This window comes from Tinamus guttatus, unplaced genomic scaffold, assembly GCF_059628265.1.
Source record: "Tinamus guttatus ecotype Peru unplaced genomic scaffold, ASM5962826v1 Tinamus_guttatus_pri_ptg000225l, whole genome shotgun sequence".
NCBI lineage: Eukaryota > Metazoa > Chordata > Aves > Tinamiformes > Tinamidae > Tinamus > Tinamus guttatus.
Genome location: NW_028288759.1, coordinates 323538 through 344327, shown reverse-complemented (window position 1 = coordinate 344327; position 20790 = coordinate 323538). Strand labels below are relative to the sequence as shown.

General features: G+C 39.7%; 1 protein-coding gene across 2 annotated transcripts in view; it reads left to right on the top strand.

Moving 5' to 3' along the window:
- DIP2C (DIP2 acetate--CoA ligase C (putative)) overlaps positions 1-20790 on the top strand; it is a 289728-nt gene that overhangs the window by 248390 nt on the left and 20548 nt on the right. The window contains exons 31-34 of one of the 2 annotated variants that reach the window (XM_088525179.1): positions 5538-5706; positions 6595-6765; positions 13576-13605; positions 15282-15343. In XM_088525179.1, coding sequence (XP_088381305.1) covers positions 5538-5706; positions 6595-6765; positions 13576-13605; positions 15282-15343 — 432 coding nt within the window. The remainder of the gene's footprint in view (positions 1-5537; positions 5707-6594; positions 6766-13575; positions 13606-15281; positions 15344-20790) is intronic. The other variant, XM_088525180.1, reaches the window with a different exon arrangement.

Below are 20790 nucleotides of genomic sequence, written 5' to 3'. Positions count from 1 at the left end.
TTAGAGAAAGCTGCCATCAGATACAGCTTCATGAATTCCACTTACTTACAAAATTAACTTCCATTTCATTGCTACTTTACAATGAATTATGTTTGATATGTTTTTTAATGGCATAAAATGCATTACAAGGTTACTAGATACTTGCTCTCTGCAACTTAAAACTTTGTAACTTTGTATTTGACTCTTTGTAATTGAGAATACCATAATACTTCCCAATATTTTGGAAAGTGCTGTCCCTGCTTGAGCAGGGGGGTTAAACTAGGTGATCTCTAGAGGACCCTTCTCAACTATTCTGTGATTTTAGAGCCTAGATTCTACCTCAGAGGGATTTACTGTCGAGTTGTGATTGTCTGTCATCACTCCCACTAACTAAATTAATGCTTCTAATGGCATATGGAAGTAAAGCTGGATCTTCCAAGTTTTGAGCAGCTTTTGGATTTTGAGGTTTAAATAGGAATTCTTCACTTGAGGAAAACAGAAGGAAGGGAAAACAACCTCCTGTGCCTGGTGCAGTTAAAATGGCAAGCAGGGAAATCTTCCTGTAAATTATTTTTCCACACTATCTAGACCAGAAGAGGCATGAGGAAAGAGCTAAGCAGCTATCCCCGTTGTAGGTGCTTAGCTGCTGTGCTGGCTTGCTGCTCCACCGTGCTCCAGAGAGCAGCATTCTGTGAGCTCAGAGCTGCTATGGAGCCCTGTGGAGCATAGAGCCAGCCCCTTCCTTGGTAAGTATGGGGCACATTGCATAGTTTTGCAAAGTGGTTTTTTTAATTATTATTATTTTATGTCACAGAGAGTGTAAAATAATAAAGAAAATAAACCTTGCAAAGGCAATACATGTTAAAAAAGAAAAAAAGGGATTGCCCAGTTTCCTCCAAACTGGCTGCATGCTCCAGCAGGGTGTCCTTGGAATCGCTATCACAGAACAGCCCCAGCCTGAAGCAGCCTAGGTTAGGTGTGTGCCCAGACAGCTTCTCTGTGGCCTGTCCTGTCCTTTCTGCAAGCTCTGATCCAAGTGAATTTGAAGGCTTTTGCTCGTATGTGTTGATTCCCTCAGGATACCAAGGCTCTTTACAGGCTTCAAATAGGTCTAGTTTTTATGTGCATGGCAACTACCAAATGCTAAATACAAATATCAGATGCTCATCATCTAGTATCCAGCATCTCCTGTAGAAATACAGAGAAGAAATGCATAGCTCTAAGAAGGTTCAGCAGTACCTACCTGGCTCCTGCATTTCGGTTGAAAAGCAGTTGGTATCAACTGAGAATGGCAACAAGGAGTAAGGGCAACAGCATGTTACTGGTCTGCCAAAATACAATTCCAAATTGGAGTTGCCATTTGTCCGCATTAATTACCCTACTGAAATTTCTGGAACTGTAACAAAGCCTCGGACTTTATTGTTAATCCTCCCCAACACAACATGGGGTAAATCTCTGACTCAGTGGATCAGCTAATTGCTGAGGTAACTGCCAGGCCTCCCTGCCGGCTGCCAAGGCAGCACGCGGCCCAGCGGCCCTGGGGCTGCGATCAGATGGCACCGGGACTCCAGGATTCATCCTCGGGCATTCAGCTGCGGTATTCCTGGGCAGCCCTGTCCCGGAGGAGACAGACAAGGCTTTTCAATAACTGCATGGCCCTTACATGGCCCTGCCCACCCTCACAAATGAAGGTCTCTGGCCTGTTCAAAGCAAGGATTTGTTGTGAATACTTTTTTTTCCTCAAATTGCTTTGCAGTCCCCTAAGGAAAGGGGTTATTTCTAAAGGTTGATCTCCCACCTCAGCTACCACTTCCTTTTACTCTGCATCTGCATCCAGTCTTTTTGACAAGATGGGACAGTGGTGCTCTATAGAATCACAGAATCACAAAATGGTTGAGATTGGAAGGGACCTCTAGAGATCATCGAGCCCAACTTTTTTCGTCTGCTCCCTTTCTTTGCTTGCTCCTTTTGCACTTTGTAGAAATGATGGAGGCTGATAAGCAGGTGTCCAGATCCCTCAGTTATTCCCTGCAGTTCTGTGCACAGTGAGCTGTGTCTTCTGTTATAAGACTGTTATATCAAGAGATTGCATCTGTTGCTTTCGGTGGCAACAGATTTCTGCAACAGGGGAGGAAAGTTTCTTGCTTTAGTTCCCAATGTTTAAATAACTAAAACTTGATTTTTGTACAGATTCCAATGCCTTAAATGCCATTACTAAAATGGCAATTTTAGCTTCCACAATTTATATTGAAGTTGCCAGGATTGACTCTCAACCTGCAGAATTATTTCCTCTGACAGTAAATGCTTGGAACTACTACTCCCACAGCGAATATATTTTCTTAATGTCCCCTCTGCACTCCCCAAAGACACAACATTCAAAACAGTTTTGTTATTTCTAGTATGAGAAGGATAGTGGCTTAACCATCTCTGGATGGCTGCCTTGTTTCAAGAAGATGAAATGAAATAAGTCCATTCATTCCATGCCGTTGTTTCAGAATTAACAAAGAAAAGTCTCCAACGTCTCTACCCTGCATTGGGCAGTGCTGGAATGTGCGATGGGAAAGGTTCGTGTCTGTTGGGGACCACATTTAGCTTTATCCATGACCCTCCAGAGGAACCTTCCTCAACTTCAGCCTATTCAAGAGCATGGCCTCGGCTTCACTGGTGGCATCCACATTAAGCAGATACCCTCTAACCTCTCCAACTGATTTGAGCATTTGAGCCTACAAGGGAGCATTTCTCTTCAAAACACTGGTGACATTCAGCTTATCTGGGGCTAACGTGGAAGGATAGCATCTGAATTTGCAAGGATGCATGGCTGGGAACATTTTGCTGCTTGCAGTGGTTCAACAAAGCCAGCCCAACATTTCTGAGATGTGTTCAGGGAGGTGAGCCAGGCCATGGCTGGCAGCAGGGTGACCAGATGCTGCAGAAAACAGCTCAGCTGGGGAGCTGGGGTGTCTCTGAGCTCCCTAGACTGCTCCTGTGAATCGGATGATGTATGTGGCTAATTCAACCACACTAGATAGGCAAGGCCTGTGCTGGTCGTCCTTTTTCCAAGCATGCTCCTGGTTTTGATACGACAAGAATAGCACACACCTGAGATTCTGCCCCACAGGAAGTTCCTATCCTATTAGACATTTTTTGCTGCACTGAATTTTAGATCGGAGCTCTCCTGTGTTTCTGGGGGGTTATAAAGATTTCTGTGCTCAGAAAAGGTTCTATCAAACTCTTAATTTGCTTCTATCTAATTAAATTGGTTTCTGCAGTCCGAGCCTGTGGTTATCTAGCTTGCTTATGAAAATGCTAGTTGCAGTCTCAAGAAATAGCCAAATGCAGGTGCCTTCATGCTGTGTTGTTGGTGGTAGGAATCTTAGAGAGAACAAAAATATGTTTATTACTTGTCCAACATAACTTGGATCAAGGAGAAGAGCCACTTCACCCACTGACTAGTGTTGCCAAGGGGGAAAGATGTTGATTTGGTATGTATTTGTATTCCCAAATTCAACCATTTTGGACTATTTCCCAGTGGTAAGTCCTCTGAGTGCACTTTTCTGGGCAGAGTTATTGCGTGTCCATTTGATTATGTTTTTATTTTGGGATATTTTGCTGAGCTGAATAAGTGGCACTTACAGGAGCTTAATGTGGTTCAGATCAATCTAAGAATTCTCCCATGTTTGCACTGCTGGCAGCCTTCTTTAATGTGCAGATTTTTCCCTCTGATAGTGGTTGCAGCACCTAGAAGGGTTTAAGGAGAGGGAATGGGTTGGATGCTGAATCTCTGTATACCCTATTTATACTGCTTGGAGCCTACCAGAGTTTCCTAACCTAGTGTTTACAATTTCCCATTTATTTAAAAATATTTGTTTGCCAGCCCAATTACACACCTTGGTTGTTTGTGGAGCCCTAGCCCAAACTTCATAGAATTGGCAAAGAAAGAAAGAGTCGAGCAATATTTATAGTAAAATCTGTTGCTACTCCCTAGCTGGGTTTGATCTGTCAGGACAGGCTTTGGTAGCATTGCCAGCATCTTTATCAAGTGCTTATGAAGCACTTGCTTGGGGTTCAGTTAGACTGTGTTCTGATCCCATAAAAGCAACATAAAAGCAAAATACTTCATTTGACTGTCCTGTGCTATCGCTGCTATTTTGACTGTGTCTGAGAACACATCTCTTCATGGCAAGTCACTGTTCATGAATCATCAAGAGTGGAGTAAAGGTGGACAAGTAGTCAAAGATTTTATTGCATGATAAATGAAATTATTTGAACTATAGTTCATATTTAGTCCGTGACATGCTCTGACTCATACTCCAGCAGAGTCCTAAGATGTTTGGATTATTAACAGCCATTGCAGCTGGATTTGTAGAGCTTTTATGCCGTGTAAAGACGTCCAGGTCAAACACACTGTTCGAAATGGTGCCGCTTCTGAGGGCGCCGCAGTCCAGGGCCACGTGCCAAGGACAGGAGCTGGGAGAGCAGCTCCTCTCCAAGAACCGCAGGGCTTCCTAATGTCAAGTGTTATGGAGATGCTAATATTCCTGAAAATAAAATTTCATTCGGTGTCTTACCTTGGGCACTCGGGTTTGAAAGTGTCGGCTTTATTTTACCAAGCTGGCATTTTAATTTTTCAAATCACAAATGGATTTCTCTCATGTGCATCATAAATCTCTGGGGCTTTATGGTCCTTTTCCAGAACTCCTATGATTTGGGGGTTTTATGTTGTGACTGTTCTGATTTGAAAGATCTACAAATCACTGATTAAAATGTGAGGGGAACTGTAAAAGTGGTGGTAAATCTGCCTGTTGGATATGACTGATCAGCATAGGGCCCAGAGGAAATAAAAACATCAATTTGGGAATATTTTTATTTGTTTTGGGAGAATCACTGGTACCTTAGCAATTAGTTTTGACAGAACTCTTTCCTTCAGGGATCCTAATAACTGTCTTCTCTCAATACTTGTGCTCCCTGGATATCCAATAAACAAGAGATGTTGGATATCTTGTTTTTAAAAGTTCATAAAACTTTCACAGAAAAAATATAAAGCCACATTTATTGTTAAATTGGGGCCAGATTTACTTCCTTGAAAATGATTGCAAACTTCCTGCTCTCCTCAGCAGGAGAGAGTTATTTTCATGCTAAGTAATCAAGTACTCTTTTAATCAAGGTATCTTAAATGGTAATTGCTCAATCTTAATTATTTGTCAGCAACACATAATTTTTGTTGATATTGTAATATCATTTATTAGCAGAATTAATAACCCAGCTGTTTTGTTCTCTTCCATACACTTCTAACAGCACTAAGCCCACTGGCATTTGGAGTAAATCAGTATTTTTAGGACCCTGCTCTGCTTACATTCCTGTTGATTCCTTATAGATTCTGACAGTGTAACAAAAAGCAGAATTTTCCCCCTAATGTTAAACTTGTGCAGCTGTAGAGCACTTGTAAGATATTACTAAGGTTCATTCAGTGCTTTGATAAACTTTGGGTTCTAGCATCCTTTAGCTAAAGGCTAAAGAAGCCTTTAGCACCTGTTAACAAGTCTTATATATCTTTGCAGCGTTTATTCAGGACACCAGTCTATTTTGATTCCTCCCTCAGAACTGGAGACCAATCCTGCTCTGTGGCTCCTGGCCGTGAGTCAGTACAAAGTGAGAGACACTTTTTGCTCCTACTCGGTCATGGAGCTTTGTACTAAGGGCCTCGGTTCGCAAACGGAGTCGCTGAAGGTGAGTGACGCTGCGGCCGTGCGCGACGTGCAGCGCCCGAGCACCTCGCGCGCCCGCAGCCAGAGGAAGGCAGCAGCAGGCAAGGGAGCTTCCACCGTGCCCTGCCAAACGCTGTATATTGAATTAGTATCAGCCATCCCCTTTCCAATCACAAGGCTTTTAAGCATCAAGGACAGGCTTTAATTTACCCAGGCTTTCTGATCTGCATTGCAGTCTGTGTTGGTAGGCAAATGTTGGAAAACGTGGGTGTAAAAGTGCAAAAGGCCTGAGGATTAGTCTATTTTCCATTGAATTTTATGAATTTCCTTGGTATATGAGGCACTAGTTTGGTTTTGGTCCTTACAGTTAAATAATCGCATACTCAGAAGTACTGTATTTCTTTAATGGGGTTGTCCTCTCTGTCTGTGTGTGTGTTTACCACTATTAAAAGCCAGGCAGCAAATTATATTTCTGAAATTTGGAATTTCCAGCATGCTACTGAAATAAATGAGTGCTCAAGCTACTGATGTTTATGTTGTCTCCAGCCCTTACCACCCTCACTTAATAATTTCCAAATCATTTTTTCCCAGGCTAGTTAATGCTTCCTGTTTACCGTTATTCACTGGAGCTGGGAAGCATTACTGGGAAATGGCATTTCTTCCCTTCAGAATTAGCATGCACATTTTGTTTTAAATGCTGGAGTGGAAGTGCCAAGCAAATATGTGTGCTCTTCTCGGATATTGGACTATCACCTGGCCATCTGGCTTTCAGGAGAGGTTGAAATTATCCTGGCAGCTCAGCCTCTGTTCTTCTTTGAGGCATAATTCCTAGACATAAGTCTTACTACTAATTTTTTTACCTTTAATTCTACCCCTTTGTGGCATTTGTTACATTTTAACTTCTTTTTAGGCAAGGGGACTGGACCTTTCACGTGTACGGACATGTGTAGTAGTGGCTGAAGAACGACCCCGAATAGCTCTTACTCAGTCATTTTCAAAGTTATTTAAAGACCTTGGGCTCCATCCACGGGCTGTCAGCACATCACTCGGCTGTAGAGTTAACCTGGCTATATGCTTGCAGGTAAGATTTCTCACACCTTAAGCTTGAATAAGCAGTAGTTTTGAGAAGATGGTTCTTAGTAAGAAGCATTCATTGTATTTCATTTGGCTGCTTGGTTTTAAACATAATAAGAAAATGCATGTGGTGCTTAATGTTCTTCTTACATATACAGATAGTAAAATGCTGTTATTTTGTCAGTGAACACTGTTCGTCCCGCATGTTGCATTCATAGCATTTATTCTGCCCATGAATACAGTAATTCAGAAAAGTGCATGGTAGTGACAGAATACATATTATGTGCTCCAAAAACTGTATTTAGTCTTGCAATGTAAAGTTCAGTTTCCAGGTGCTTACTTTAGTGTACTTTAGAGAATGGATTCTTTCTGTATACAGAATAATTCTCATCTTTATTTAATTAACTATATAAATGTTTTGTGTGTGCAATTTAGAACCTACATAATGAAAATTTATGTTGCAATGTCTTGTGCGTTCATTCTATTTTGTCCCAGTAATCAGAAGAAAGTCCCCAAGGAGAATCTGGGATTTAACTTGAATTCTTTAAAAACCTTTCTTAAATAATTGATTTTAAGGACAGACTATATAGTCTGAATTTCTGAACAGCCTCTAGATTTTCACCCAATGACAAGAACACTAAGCAAGTAACTTTAGGCTGAACTGCAGTATATAATTTAATCTTTCAGGACTCCAAATGATGAAAATGTACTTGCTTTTTTATAAGATGTTATATTTTAATTAATTTTGCCTTATTTCTAGTTTAAATTTCTCTGGCTTTCGATTCATCCACTTTTTATTTTATTACACTTTTCTAATCTACAGTAAAAATCTCATTTCTGTATGACTCTATATCACATCTTGGTCTTTGTTAAATAGAGGAAGAATTTTAAGATAGGCTTTCCTGGCCTATATCTCATTTTTATGACTCCTTCCTGGTCCCTTTCTGCCCTTTCAAATCTGATATCAGAACTATATATACTATTCCCAACATAGTCTGACAGGTGTCTTACTGAGATGTCATTTGATTTCCAACTTATTAATGCTTTTATATGTACAAGAGTCATCTTAGCATGTTGGCCTCTGCATTGGCTTGGAAGAGACACAGCCGTTTGATCTCCTGCTGATTCCCCCACCTCTCCAAACTCAGTTTCCCCACGATATCTTACATTCTGTATGGTACATTCAACATTTAACTCTGGCAGGTAGCCCTGATTTACACTGAGGAATTCTTGATGTGTAAGCAAAAACATACATAATTTTTTAAGTATGGAAGCAGGAAATAGCCTTTCTCAGTGAAACCACAACAAGGCATTTGCTATTCTTTTCCAGATTATCATTTATATAAGGATTTTTTTATTTATTTTAGGAGAGGTCCAAAAATGTGACATGTATAGGTGATTATTTTAGCACAAACCAATAGATTATGCCTGTCTTATCCCTGTTGAACACCACTGAAGAATCATGGCTAGAAGTGACCTTGATGTTCAGCAGAAACATGAATTAGAATCAGAAAATACTATCAGAAAATGAATACAGGAGCCATGTCACATCACTATTTCTTCTTACCTTCCTTCTGACTATCAATGACTTACCTTCCTTCTGACTATCCCTTCAGCCCAGGGCTAATTAAGCTAATTTATTTTAATTATTGTTATCATACATATGACAAGACAGAGCTTGAACAGGGTTAGAAGTCATTTTCTGTCTCAGAGATAGAGTTATTTTATTTGATGTTTAGTAATTACTGCCATACCTATTCTGCAGGAATAAAAGTTCAAGAAAATTTCTTGTAATCTCAAAAGCAGAACCTGAATCCTTCAGAGCAAGTTCATCTTTAGCCTAATAAATCTTAAGAAATACTCCTGAGAAAATTTTGTCTTTTTAGAGAAACTTCTGTGAACTCAAGCAGCATCTCTCCCATATTTCTGTCATTGACTTCACCTAAAAAAATACTGATTCAAGTTTTGTGATTTCTTCAACTGAGAGGTTTCTGGTGGGAATGCAAGCCTCTTCATTTCTTTTTCCTTATCTGGAGTGATGTGTATGTTAAATCTTTAGGGCCTGCCATTTCACACAGGATGATACAGAAGATACCTGTGTAACCCAACTGGCAATTGAAGGTTGGTGTGCTTCATGGTCAGGAGCTCGGCCAAGGTCAAGGCTCAGCTGGGAGGAGCACAGCAGGCACTGGGCTAGCTGATCACCTGCAACTAGAAGAAAAAATGACGGAGAACCAGTTGGGCTCGCTTTTTGGTAGCTTTTTAAAGTTAATTTTTTCCTAAAGCTCCAGCCACTTGAAAGTGCCCACTAATCTCTTACAGAGGAAGGGAAAGACCACACTTGAGCAGCAAATGCTCTAACTTCTCCAACAGGATGGGGTCCATCAGCTCCCCTGTGGAGCTGAGATGGAGCTTTCTGCATCGTTGCAGGTTTCTCTAAAGAGCAGCTTGAGCCATGGGACATGCTGGAACTGGACAGGAAGGATGCTGAAGAGAACAAGTACAACATCTCTCTCGACTAGGGAAGTTTGCTTGCCACTAATGAAAGTCTCCCTTTCTGGGCAGATTGATTCTGGCTTGCAATGGTCTGCAGTGTTTATAAGTTTCACAGAGAAGTCATTTATTCAGAACAAGCATAAAGTGTGGCAATAGCACTAAACAGCTGTAAGCCAGATCTGATGCTGTGTTAAAATGAGCCCCACTGGAGCAAAGCCAAATACACTTAGAGAATTTGGAAGTCCCAGTTGGTTTGGAGTTTGCCTGGGTTTTTTGTTTGAATATGGGTATCTGCCTTATGATTGTGTTAGCTCTTTGTCTGAAATTTGCTTCTTAGGTGGTTGTTTGCACAAGTTTCTTTAAGAGCTTTTGAATCAAACTCTGAAACTGAATCACACGCAAAGGAATATTATAATGGTATTGACTGTGAATTTAAGAATAGCGCAAAATGAGGGCTTTGAGTGAGATAATTTACAATCTGGCTGACAATTTAGCTTAGCGTTCATTTGTGTTTGATGTTCATAACTTCATTTAGTTATACTAGGATTTTGTATCTTAAACCAATAGACAAATAGCAGTAGATTCTCTAAAGAATGGCTTGGTTGGAATGAAAAAAAGGCATTTCAGAACAGTCTGAATTTTCTAACATTATCCTTCCAGGTGGAATAGGTTTTGAAGCATCTATGCCAAGGGTAGTTTTAAAGGAGTTTGAAATATTACTGAGGACATTATTCATAAGCATCACTGCAAAACATGTAATTTTCAGACAGAATATAAAGATACAGGCTTACATCCTTTAAAGCATCTGGTACTAGACACTGCCAAAGATGTACTTAATTAGGCTGAAAGCTCTTTCCAAAAAGTCTGGGAGTTTATGGATAGTAATATTCCAGCATTGCTTGTGGTCTCTTCTTTTTGTTGGATGGTTGAACAGAATGAATTTTAATCCTTGGTCAACAATGCTAAATTAGCATTGTCTCCAATGTATTCCAGAAAAGGTTAATGATTTCTAGATTTTTAACGCTGCATAAGAAAATTCTGAAGTGTTTGAATCGATAGCATCTGGCTTTGTATTTGTTCTTCCAGGTAGCATAGTCAAGTGGATCAGGTCCCTACAACACCATCCAGCACAGCAAAAGCTGTAATTCATATAACTCTACATTCTTTCTAAAAGTTATGTCTACTAGTTGTTTTTCTAAACATACCTTGCTATTGCTTTTGCCCCTTACAACAAAAGACCTTTGCAGGTTGCCTTCTGTATGGGCAGACTCTAACTCAGCTTGGACATGGTGCTCTTCAATACCATCTTAACGTCAGTTCCTTTTTTTTTTCCTTTTCTTTTTTTTTCCAATAAATAAAAATTGAAGTCCTTAAGTGCTTCATGGGGAGAATATGCTGATTTTTCCAAAAAGGTTTTTCTGATCTCCTTCCTTCGACATAGAAGAGGTGTGTATGTGTCCAAACATGTACATACTCATATACATATACACATGTATGTATGTGTGTAAAAACTTCATAGCAGAATTTGACCTTTTATTAAAGTTTACTTTGAAAAGAAATTCATTATGATAATCCCTTTGGTACAGCAGAGCTTTAGCCTACCAAATGAATCATTTCAGATAAGGCTCACTGACAGAGTAATGCGTTATCATTTGTATTCATTTCCTCTCAAATTTAAAGCAAATTTGCTATATTTCTTCTGATGCAGTCACTTTGGACTAGATTTTTAGAGTTACTTTTCTGAAAATAAATAATTATCTTCATCTTTAGGCACTTAAATACCATTACTGTCTGACCTCTTACGGCTGTATAGTCACAGATAATTGTCCAGGAATTTCTGAGATGAAATGATTGCATCCAGCGTATTTTAATTCTCATTAACTAGCATCTCAGCATTCTCAAAAGAGGGAAGAATAAACATGAAAAGAAGCTCTTTTCTGACAAAGGCACAGATGGTTCTCTAGAAAGTAAGCTAATTTCCATTTAAATACTTGAAATAAATATTTTCATTTTTATTCGACCTGCTACTTAATTTCAGTTGAGCAAACACTTGTATGAATTGTTCATTTTCCTTAGTAAACCCTGAAAAATGTACTAGTAGATCTGCCTAGGCTGGAGCAGGAGAGCAGAATTCATCTGTCTTGACTTAACCTCAGTGGCATCTTGTCTCTTTAAAAGTGACCTAAGTTATCCAGTATCCATCTACAGTGAGCAGAAGGGAGCAATACTTCCAAGGAGAGCTTCATTCAGCCTCCTCAGGTGTCTATGTGGCGATGGGATTTACCAGCATCTGGCAAATCTTCCTGCCTTTTGAAACACTCCTTTGATGGCCACAGTTGTATGAAATTAATCCTACCCTACTGTTCAGCAAAGCAAGCTTCACTAGTAAATTTAGGAGTAAAACTAACCCTTCATTTTATTTAGTGACATGTCACACATTTTGGGGACCTTCCATATCCAAAGTAATAAGGGGATTTGCCATTAAGGGCTTGCTCTGAGAAGGGTGCAGTGGGGGACTGTGCTCTTCGTCACAACTCTAGACTATGGTTCACATTAACCTATGGAGCACAGCTCTGGGAGAGTTCCTTCAGATTCAGTGTTTATTGTCTTTACGATGAGCCATGCTATGAGGTATGTGCCATTCTTAGGTTTATATCAAAAAGTCCATTTTTGAACATCCATCAAAAGATGCAGAATGGTGAATATTAAGGCCACAGTCTTAGATAGATAGAAAAAAACAATTCTTAGGACTTCTGATTGCCTAGTTCATGGTTTTTAACATTGAGGAGGGGATTAGGAAAAAGCTTTCAGGTAGACCTTTGCCTTCAGTGGAAATCAGGTGTGAGCTGTGTGGTGATTATCCGTAATTCTAACTTTCTAGGGAGGTCCTTAGCGTGGTTTTGACCTGCAGTGCTCTCCCAGCCCGTGTATGCCTGCATGTTGTGGAGATTGCATGGGCCAGCAATGATTTGCCTTTGGCAGCCTGTGCTGCCAAAGAGATTAGTCCCATAGATAATGACCTATGCTCAACTAGTTTATAGCCAGAAAATGGTCTTTGGAGATTCTCTTATACACTATATAACATGCAGAAAATACTTTCTGTATTGTGTCAAATGCTATGAAAGTTGTGTACTTGTTTGCTGCCAGCATTGCAATGTCTCTGTCTGGCAATGTCATTTTGCACGGGCAAGTTGAACTGGTCACTCAGGCCTGGGTTCAGAGTCTGCCTCTTTCAACACAGTTGGTTCCACAATGCTAAAAGCCATGGCTGGTCCCAGGAAGAGGATGCTGAGACCTGAGCTGTTCTTTCTAGAGCTCTTATTTACAAGCCATACGTGGCTCCGATCCTCTCAAAGCTCTCTCCAGATCTGCAGCATACTCAGCCGTGACGCATTAGTAACTGCTGAATTTTAACAATCCTCATGTTTTGTTGCAGTTACACTGCATTCTTCAACATAGATGTTTCCTCTGCATCTAAAATATACTTCTCCAGAGTCCCCCCTGGGTTAGATATTCTCGAAGGCAGTAGCAGCTTAGTGAGAAAGAGGACAAGTCACTCTTGTCTTTTGTCTCTACACTGCATTATCAAATATGGTGGAGAACTGATGGGTTTTGTTGGCTTTTAAATTTACTACTTTGTATACTTATTACACTGTTTATCATGGCAAATAGACTAAGGATGAAGAATTATTGAACTATGAAGTTACTCCATTTAGTTATGGTCTTACAGTAATTAGATTGCGCAAGAAGCTTTGATTTTATTTCACCCTAGGAGCAGATTAATTTGTATGAAAAAAGGTGTAAGTATCTCTCTCTTTCTCCGTTGTCTACTAATATTTTTTTCCTGAAAGATTGCTTACTGATGGCTTCCAGAGGACATCGCTTACAAACCTGTTTTATTAGCAAAACGCAGATCTGTTTCAATGGATGCACATTAAAATAGCAGGGCCATAATGTTTACTGACTTCTTCACAAGAAAAGCAGTATACTGGACACATGTTTTCCACTAACAACATTGTCTGTAGCGTCCTAAAACCATTTAAATCTGTTTGTCCAAGGTTAGCAGTCTATAGCTGTCTCTTCTGTTGCTCTACTAAAATGTTGACACCTCATTTTTTTACTTTTTTTAACCTTTAATGGTATAATGGTTAATTTGTAAGATTCCTGTATTTGACATTGTTTTTCTTTTTATTTTACTCCCTGCTTTTTGCATTCTCCTCTTTTTTTCTCCCACCCTTCATTCCCATTTTTTATTATTATTTTTGTCTTGTGTTACCTTCTTTCCTTCTCTCCCTCATCCCTGCTATTTCTGCTGCTATAGCCTCACAGGCTGGGGAAGCTGGCCGAGCAGGTAGGGGATTTTCATGTTCCCTCAATACCCACCTATCAGCTTCCAACAGTGGGACAGACTAGAAATTGAGTCTGGAGATTTGGGGATTTTCAGATCCTTCTTTAAAACACCAACAAGTTTAATATAGCCTTACCTGGATGCAGGTTTCATCAAATATTAGCTGTCTGTTTTAACTGTTTCATTCACAGTGAAAATAACAAATGCCATCATTATTGTCTTTGATTTTCAAACTTGACTGTGTCCATTATTTTATAAATCAATTCAGGTTTAGTTCTATTTTTTAAAGATAACCAATTTTTTTCTTGTCTTTTTCCTTTTTTTTAACATTGCATACATTTGAAATACTTTCTCCACTCAGCACTAGTCTGTTACACTGCTGAGTATATTAGTAGACTGAAAGTTGTGTTGTTAATAGCTAGAGAGGTTATTGTATCTTGTACTGTGTATGACAAGCTAAAGAGGCTAACATGCATGTGCAGCTCTATTACTCCTTTCTCCTCTGGTGGTGGGTCACCCTCAGTGTTTGTACAGTAAGTATAAAATGCTAGGAGCAGCTCTTTCCCCCTTTAGGTTCCAAAATTTTGTATTTGTGGAACTTTATTACAATTTTCTGTGCTGAGCAAATTGTGGAACTGCCAGCAAGCATTGCAGAAAGACAAAATTTAGGCCTAGACAAATCTAAAGTTAAAAGTTGTGCTACACAATATAATTCAAGCAGGAGAGACGTTGTCTGATGTTTTATTTAGTAAAAAGCTAGATAACTGATAAAGAAATTCCTGCAGCTGTAGGTTCCCAAGGTTAGGTGAGCTTATCTTCTGGGAAGATAATTTCCAAACTTCTGATGTTCCCAAGTGCAGTTGTGGTTCTTTTTCTAGCATTTGTTTATTAGTGAAATGATGTATGCAGGAAAGAGCCCTATCCCAGGGCATTGGAAATAGCGATGATGTTCACAAGGTGTTGAGTTGAAAGTCTTGGAAAAGGGACATTGCAGACTACAAACTGCAGCAAAACTGTGGGTGGAGAGGCCTGGAGGACTAACTGGATGAAAGAAAACGATAAAATTATCCTATTGTTGTTCAAGTAACTCAAGATTGTGACTTAAAATAAGGATATAACTATGCAGTGGAAGACTGAAAGGGAACAGAGTAATTGCCTATAGATCTTCAGTCCCCTTTGGTCATGTCATGCGTGCTACCTTTAATATCTTTAGCTTCAAATGTATTCTCTGTTGCATGTGTAGAAGATTCTCGTAAATCATGCTTCACATTCCTGACCATGTGCTTCTGCCATTAAACTGTGTCTCAGCAATTTCTGCATTCCTTTTTATGGCAAAATGTTTAACATGTTTATATGTATCCATGTGCTGAGTACTTGGCCTTCTGTAGCAAGTAAAACCTGTGTTGACATTTGTTTGGTTAAGTGGTATGGCCGCTTGATGTTTTTACAAACCACAAAGTAGCAGCTCCCTCACGGTAGGTACGTGCTGTGGTGCTCTTGGTATGGTAAAGCTGAGCTTTGGTTGATAATAGCTTAAATATAAATTGTCATTTTGTTAGCCTAAATAGCAGTGAAATCAATGTTCGGTGATTTGAGGGGTAAAAGAAGAAAGGAAAAAGTAAAAACGCTTTCTTCCTCCTAGCCTTCAAGTTTTGATTAGTTGATGTTGTTGTTTACAGGGAACGTCTGGACCGGACCCAACCACAGTGTATGTTGATATGAGGGCGCTGAGGCACGACAGGTTGGGACCACCTTTTTCTTTGTTCTATAGTACACATATTTAATGGAGTTTCTAGCAAAAAAAAAAAGCTTCTTAATCACACCTCACGTTCCTACAGAACAGTGCTAATCCTCCTAAATAGTTTATGCCAGCTCCTACCAGCGACCAGGAATAGGTACTTATGTTAACTGTTTAATTAATTAATTTTAATGGTCTTAACACTGAGGCATCTGACATGGGTGCTGTGATAACTAATCACATCACACAGAATCACAGAAGGGTCAAGGTTGGAAAGGACCTCTGGAGATCATCTAGTCCAACCATCAAATAATGCCCTGCTTTTAATGTGCTCCAGGTTTTCTGATACTCAATTCAGGTAGTGCAGCCTACCCTTTCCTAAATCCTATAGGAAACTAAATCCTGTTGGGCCAGGACTTTGCAGTGTGTTTTCTGCTTGGTCAGGAATTAACCAGAGGAGAGACCCCAGGGTGATTTTGCTGTAAATCTTAATGCTGTCAGACTATGAGGCAGTGGCTAATTGAGCTCAGCCATTGTGAGCAACCCCACTCCATAACTTTTTTCTTTTTAATCTTTAAAGTTAGAAGTGTATGCAAGAAATGGGAACTAAAATTTACCACCAGTCCTAGTAGGGAGAGCTCTGAAATTTTCTGCGTGGAAGGGAACTTGTCATTTTATGTCTAATTTTAGAAAATACCCACGCACATATGAACATATATTTCATTTTTCTGGTGTTACACTCAGAAGACTAGCAGAGAGACTTCTTTGTAACATTTTCTTTTAATAAAGTTCTATTAACTCTGAAAAAGTGATAGTTCATCAAGTGTTCACCAGTACCTTCAAGATCTTTATCCAAATTGGGCTTTCTTTTGTTTCGTTATTCTTTTTCCTTTTGTAACAGCAGAGATCTTTTTCCCTCGGGTGAGTGTGAACTCTGGCTCTGCCTAAGTGCCTGGATCAGCTTGCAGGGTGGAAACCCCAGGGCAGTGCAGGCCCGAGCTGCCACTCTGAATATCCCCAACCTTCATAAATCCGAGCAAGAGTACAGGCTTGTCACCACACACCGTGGCTGCAGCTTGGATTTCAACCTGAGCACGAGCTGTTCATCCTAGACGGTGCAGACTGGCTCCCCGGCCTGTCACAGTGTCAGCCCGCAGAGAGACAGGGATGTGTCCTGCACGTGCTGGGACACCTGGGTCTGCCTTCTGATGGACACACAGGGAGTTTCAGGGTGTCATCCACCTGAGCTCCAAGTGTGCAGCTTAGGGCAAGTCTGACTGAACTCGCATGTGGTTACTTCTTTCCATTAACTATGGTGTGGGCATGGCATCTTTCAGTGAGATCTACATACAGGTATCTTTTTGTAGTTTGGTGAGTTCAGCAGGTGGAAGGAAGGAATTGCAAGACACTCAAATCTCCTATCCTTTTTTTTACACCTTTTATACTCCATTATTTATAGGCCATTACTACCAGCGGTATTGCTCAGTTTGATCAGTCCTCTGGGGCAGAACTGGATACATTACTCAGCCATAGAAAAGCTGGCCTGTCTGGCCCAGAAGCTGCCCTGCTGTGTAGAAATGGTCCAGCCCAGGGAAATTGAAAAAAAAAAAAAAAAAACAGCCTGTTGTGGCTAAGTGACCCTACATTGCTGCAGTGCGCTTGTGAACGGAGATTTACTTGAGGAAATTAAAGATTTAGGCTGTGAAGAAGAAGTAGGAAGTGGAATGTTTATGTGTGGCCTGGGTTTCATCTGAGGTTAGCCAGCTAAGAGGTGGACATCCAGGAGCCACCTCAGCAACCTCTGCTGTCCCTGTCCCTCTGTGTCCCAACACAAGCCACCAGTTTATCCCAGCTGGCTCTGTTGTGTCAGCATGGGAGGAATCATCTTTTAAGGTATCTTTCTTTCTCTGTTGATGAGTAAAGAAGTTTTCATGACTGAAACAGACCAAACATTTAATTTTTAAATAAAACATCAAGATGAGTCCTGTTCAGTCCATAATGCTTGCTCTGCTCTCAGAGCTTTGAAAGAGCTAAAGTTAAGCCAATCATGATGTGGACACATATCCATGAGCATCACCCAAGTGCAGGAAAAAGACCTACTCTAAAGAGAAGTTGTAGCTATAGAGAGGAGGAAGAAAAAAATATAGATTAACTCTTTATTTGGAATTAATTTTTAATTAAGAGACAAAAGAAATGTATATAGTATTTATTGGAAGAAAAAATATATAAAAGCACATATTTTAAAAAAATACTTAAGAATAATTCATAGTTTAATGATATTTATAAGCAGTAAAGATATATTTGTATTTTTTTCTATCTTTATATAGAGAAAATAAGATTTACTCTTCATAAAATTTGCATATACCATGGTTATGCTGTTTGCCTACTTTAGTATATCATGGAGAAGCTAGTGTCATTATCAAGATCAGACTTCGCAGTGCATTAATTTATATTTAGTGACTGCAGAACGTGAATGATGATCTTCAGAGTTGGCTTCTCAGATTGTGCTAATGTAGATTTTATTTTGATGGATTAAAGCCTTGCCTCATTTACTCAATCCTTTGGAATTAGAATTAGATTCTTAGGTCATAGATTAGGGGAGAAAACAACTTTATTTGACATAGTCTCTTTGCGCTTTCTGTTTGTAACCATTTCCGTGGAACCGAATGTCACTACTACTTAGCAGTAACTAAAAGTTTGTTTTACATAGCTGTGAGAGAATATAGTAACAGCCTACTGAGTCTCCTCAGGTCAATCAGTCCCACACCATATGGGAAAATTGTAATGAGAATTTTTTTTACATTATAGAAAATATTTCCAGAACTTAAAAAAGGAACATCATTATTTTGTTTTTTCTTTGAGTGAAATGGTTTCTGGTTACTATAAAAAGCAGATGTAGCCCAGCTCCAAATACTCACATCCTATTCACTTCTATAAAAAGTAATAATCAGGTTTGAAGTGTTTCAAACTTGCCTGGTAATTATGTGTTTATACACGTCACAGCGTAAGGCAATGTGGTTGTTCCATCACGGTTTTGATCAAAATACCTGTGCCCTGGACAACCTGCCCAGAGGGTGGCCAGAGCCTCCTGTAGCTCCTGTGTTGTGTTGGCCGGCCCACATCAGGTGTCCTGCACATCTTGTGTATCTCAAATTATACTGGACTTATCCAGGAGATGGGAGAGTGAGTAACGTGCTAGGAGCAGGAGTAGCATCCAGCTCTTGTGTGCTGTTGGTGGCAACACATTGGTGCAGGTCCACGTGTCATCTCAGTGATCTTCTGAAAGTGTGTGATTTCCTAAAATTCAAACTTCTTACAAGACTTCTAAAACTAAGCATCTTATTGCAGTATTTCCTCCTATAGTGAAGCCTTATACATACAGAAAACAGAATTATGAGAGCTGTTGTCCTGCCACAGAATAAATCTACTTTGATATCTAGAGATTATTTTAAAAAGACAAAAGAAGAAAAAATCAGTTCAAACTACTCCTACATCCAAACGATGGTAAAAAATTCAAGTATCCCAATTCAGTAGCTGAGGGTGGTAGTTCCTGGGCTCTCAGGGGCTGCAGGTTTATCTTTGTAGGGAAAGATTCGCCCATAAAGTGACTTTATTGTATTATGATATAGTATTTAAGAAGAATTGGATGATACCATTTTGCATGCAGTTGTAATAGTTTTCTGTTCAAATTCTGTTTACACTGATTACTGAACTACATCCACATTTTATACTAACCTGGCCTGAAGGCTTTTGACCAGTGTTAATAAACACTGTTCTCATTTTTCTTTTGTACTGCCACTTCTCATATCCTACTGATCCTAGCTTTAAAATTCTTTATGCCAGTTAGTGAAATAATACTTGCATTAAATTATGGTTTAAATTATTCTAATTTCAGCAAGTTAGTTCTGTAATTCTGCAAGAAGGAAGAATTGTGTTTATTAAGCCTTTTTGTCTTTGGCTGGGTTGCCCTTCCAGCTACATGTGAGCTGCATGGATAGTTTCTTGGTCACAGACATATTCTGAGACAGCTGGCACCAAGCAGGGAGCCAAATCCAATTCTAGGGACTTGCCAGGTAGAGTGGAAATTAGCTAGAATGGAAGTGCCAAGTTATAGCTTGGTTCAAGTTATTTTTTGCACGACTGGCTACCACTCATGGTGTGGCTTGTGATATCCAAAGTCTTGCATTGAAAAATTCCCATTCCATCTGGAGAACAAATTATTTTCAACTGATTTCCCACTGCATTTATTAAACAAATAGGTTGTGAAGTTGCAAAAATGGGTGTTGTCTTATGTGGTCATTGACATCTTACAAGCATGGTATAAATTACTGAACTTCTTCAAAATGAAAGATCTTTCTGGACTGGTGGGGTGCTCAGAGAGCTCTGAACTTCCACCAAATTTGGTGGTGGACCCCATAACCTTGACATAAGTGTTTTCAGAGGTTGGAAAATCTAAATTCATTCTTCAAGAAAAGAACAGTTGCAGTGTTTTGAAGATACATGAAAACAGTTACTTGCATTTATTTTTGTAGGTTGGCTGCACACTGAGCCTAGTCTCAATAGCAGACTCTGTCAAAAGCAATCAGTTAAAGCTTTGGCTGCATTTTAATATATTCCAACATTTCAGACTTCACCCAGTAAGAAAATAAAAATAAAAAATAGCCTTATATTCTGGCTGTCAGTTGTTTATCGTGCTCTACCATATTTTATGGAAACTTTCAGCTTGTGTATATATTGTTTTGAGGAAAATCCAACAACAAAACCACAGGAGCTTTTTTGCTAATTCTCAAACACTTCTTGTCCACCTACCTTGAAACATACTCTCTTATTAAGGGGTTACCAGATAAAAGAGCTATTTAGCTAATTTATTATCTGAACTATAACCACAGCTCTGTAGCCTTTTATAGTCACATAGCACAGAAAAGAGCCTGGGAGGGAACATGTCAGCAGAGACATGCAGATGACAAGTGACAGTAAAATAGTTACCTTTTGTGAAGCCTTTTTCGATTAATCGTACTTGAAAGCAATTTACCAATGACAGCCAAAAAAAGAGAAACTTTGAAAAAAGGTTCTGTGGTGGCCTGAGGAGTGATGCTTTATGCAGATATTGCAGTGGGTGATAGTGTACAGAATCCAGTGACAATTAAATCCCAGCCCTCGATCACGGCCCCGTGTGAGATGGGGAGTAGTAGCAGCGTTGCAGCAGTAGTATTGTCCTCTTTTGCCCTACAGCGGTGTGCAGTAGATGAAGCATGTGGACTATTTTGAAGTCACGTTAAACTTCAAACCATAGAGCTCACCAGTCATTGACCTCAGAAAACCACCAGTGCTTCTCCATCCCTAGCTTGGAGGAGGAGGGTGACAGGGTCTTCTACAGAAGGTGTTGTGTCAAGCACTACCTCCAGCAGTGCCCTCAGGTCACTCTGAGCTTTGAGCAACTTCTGATATGG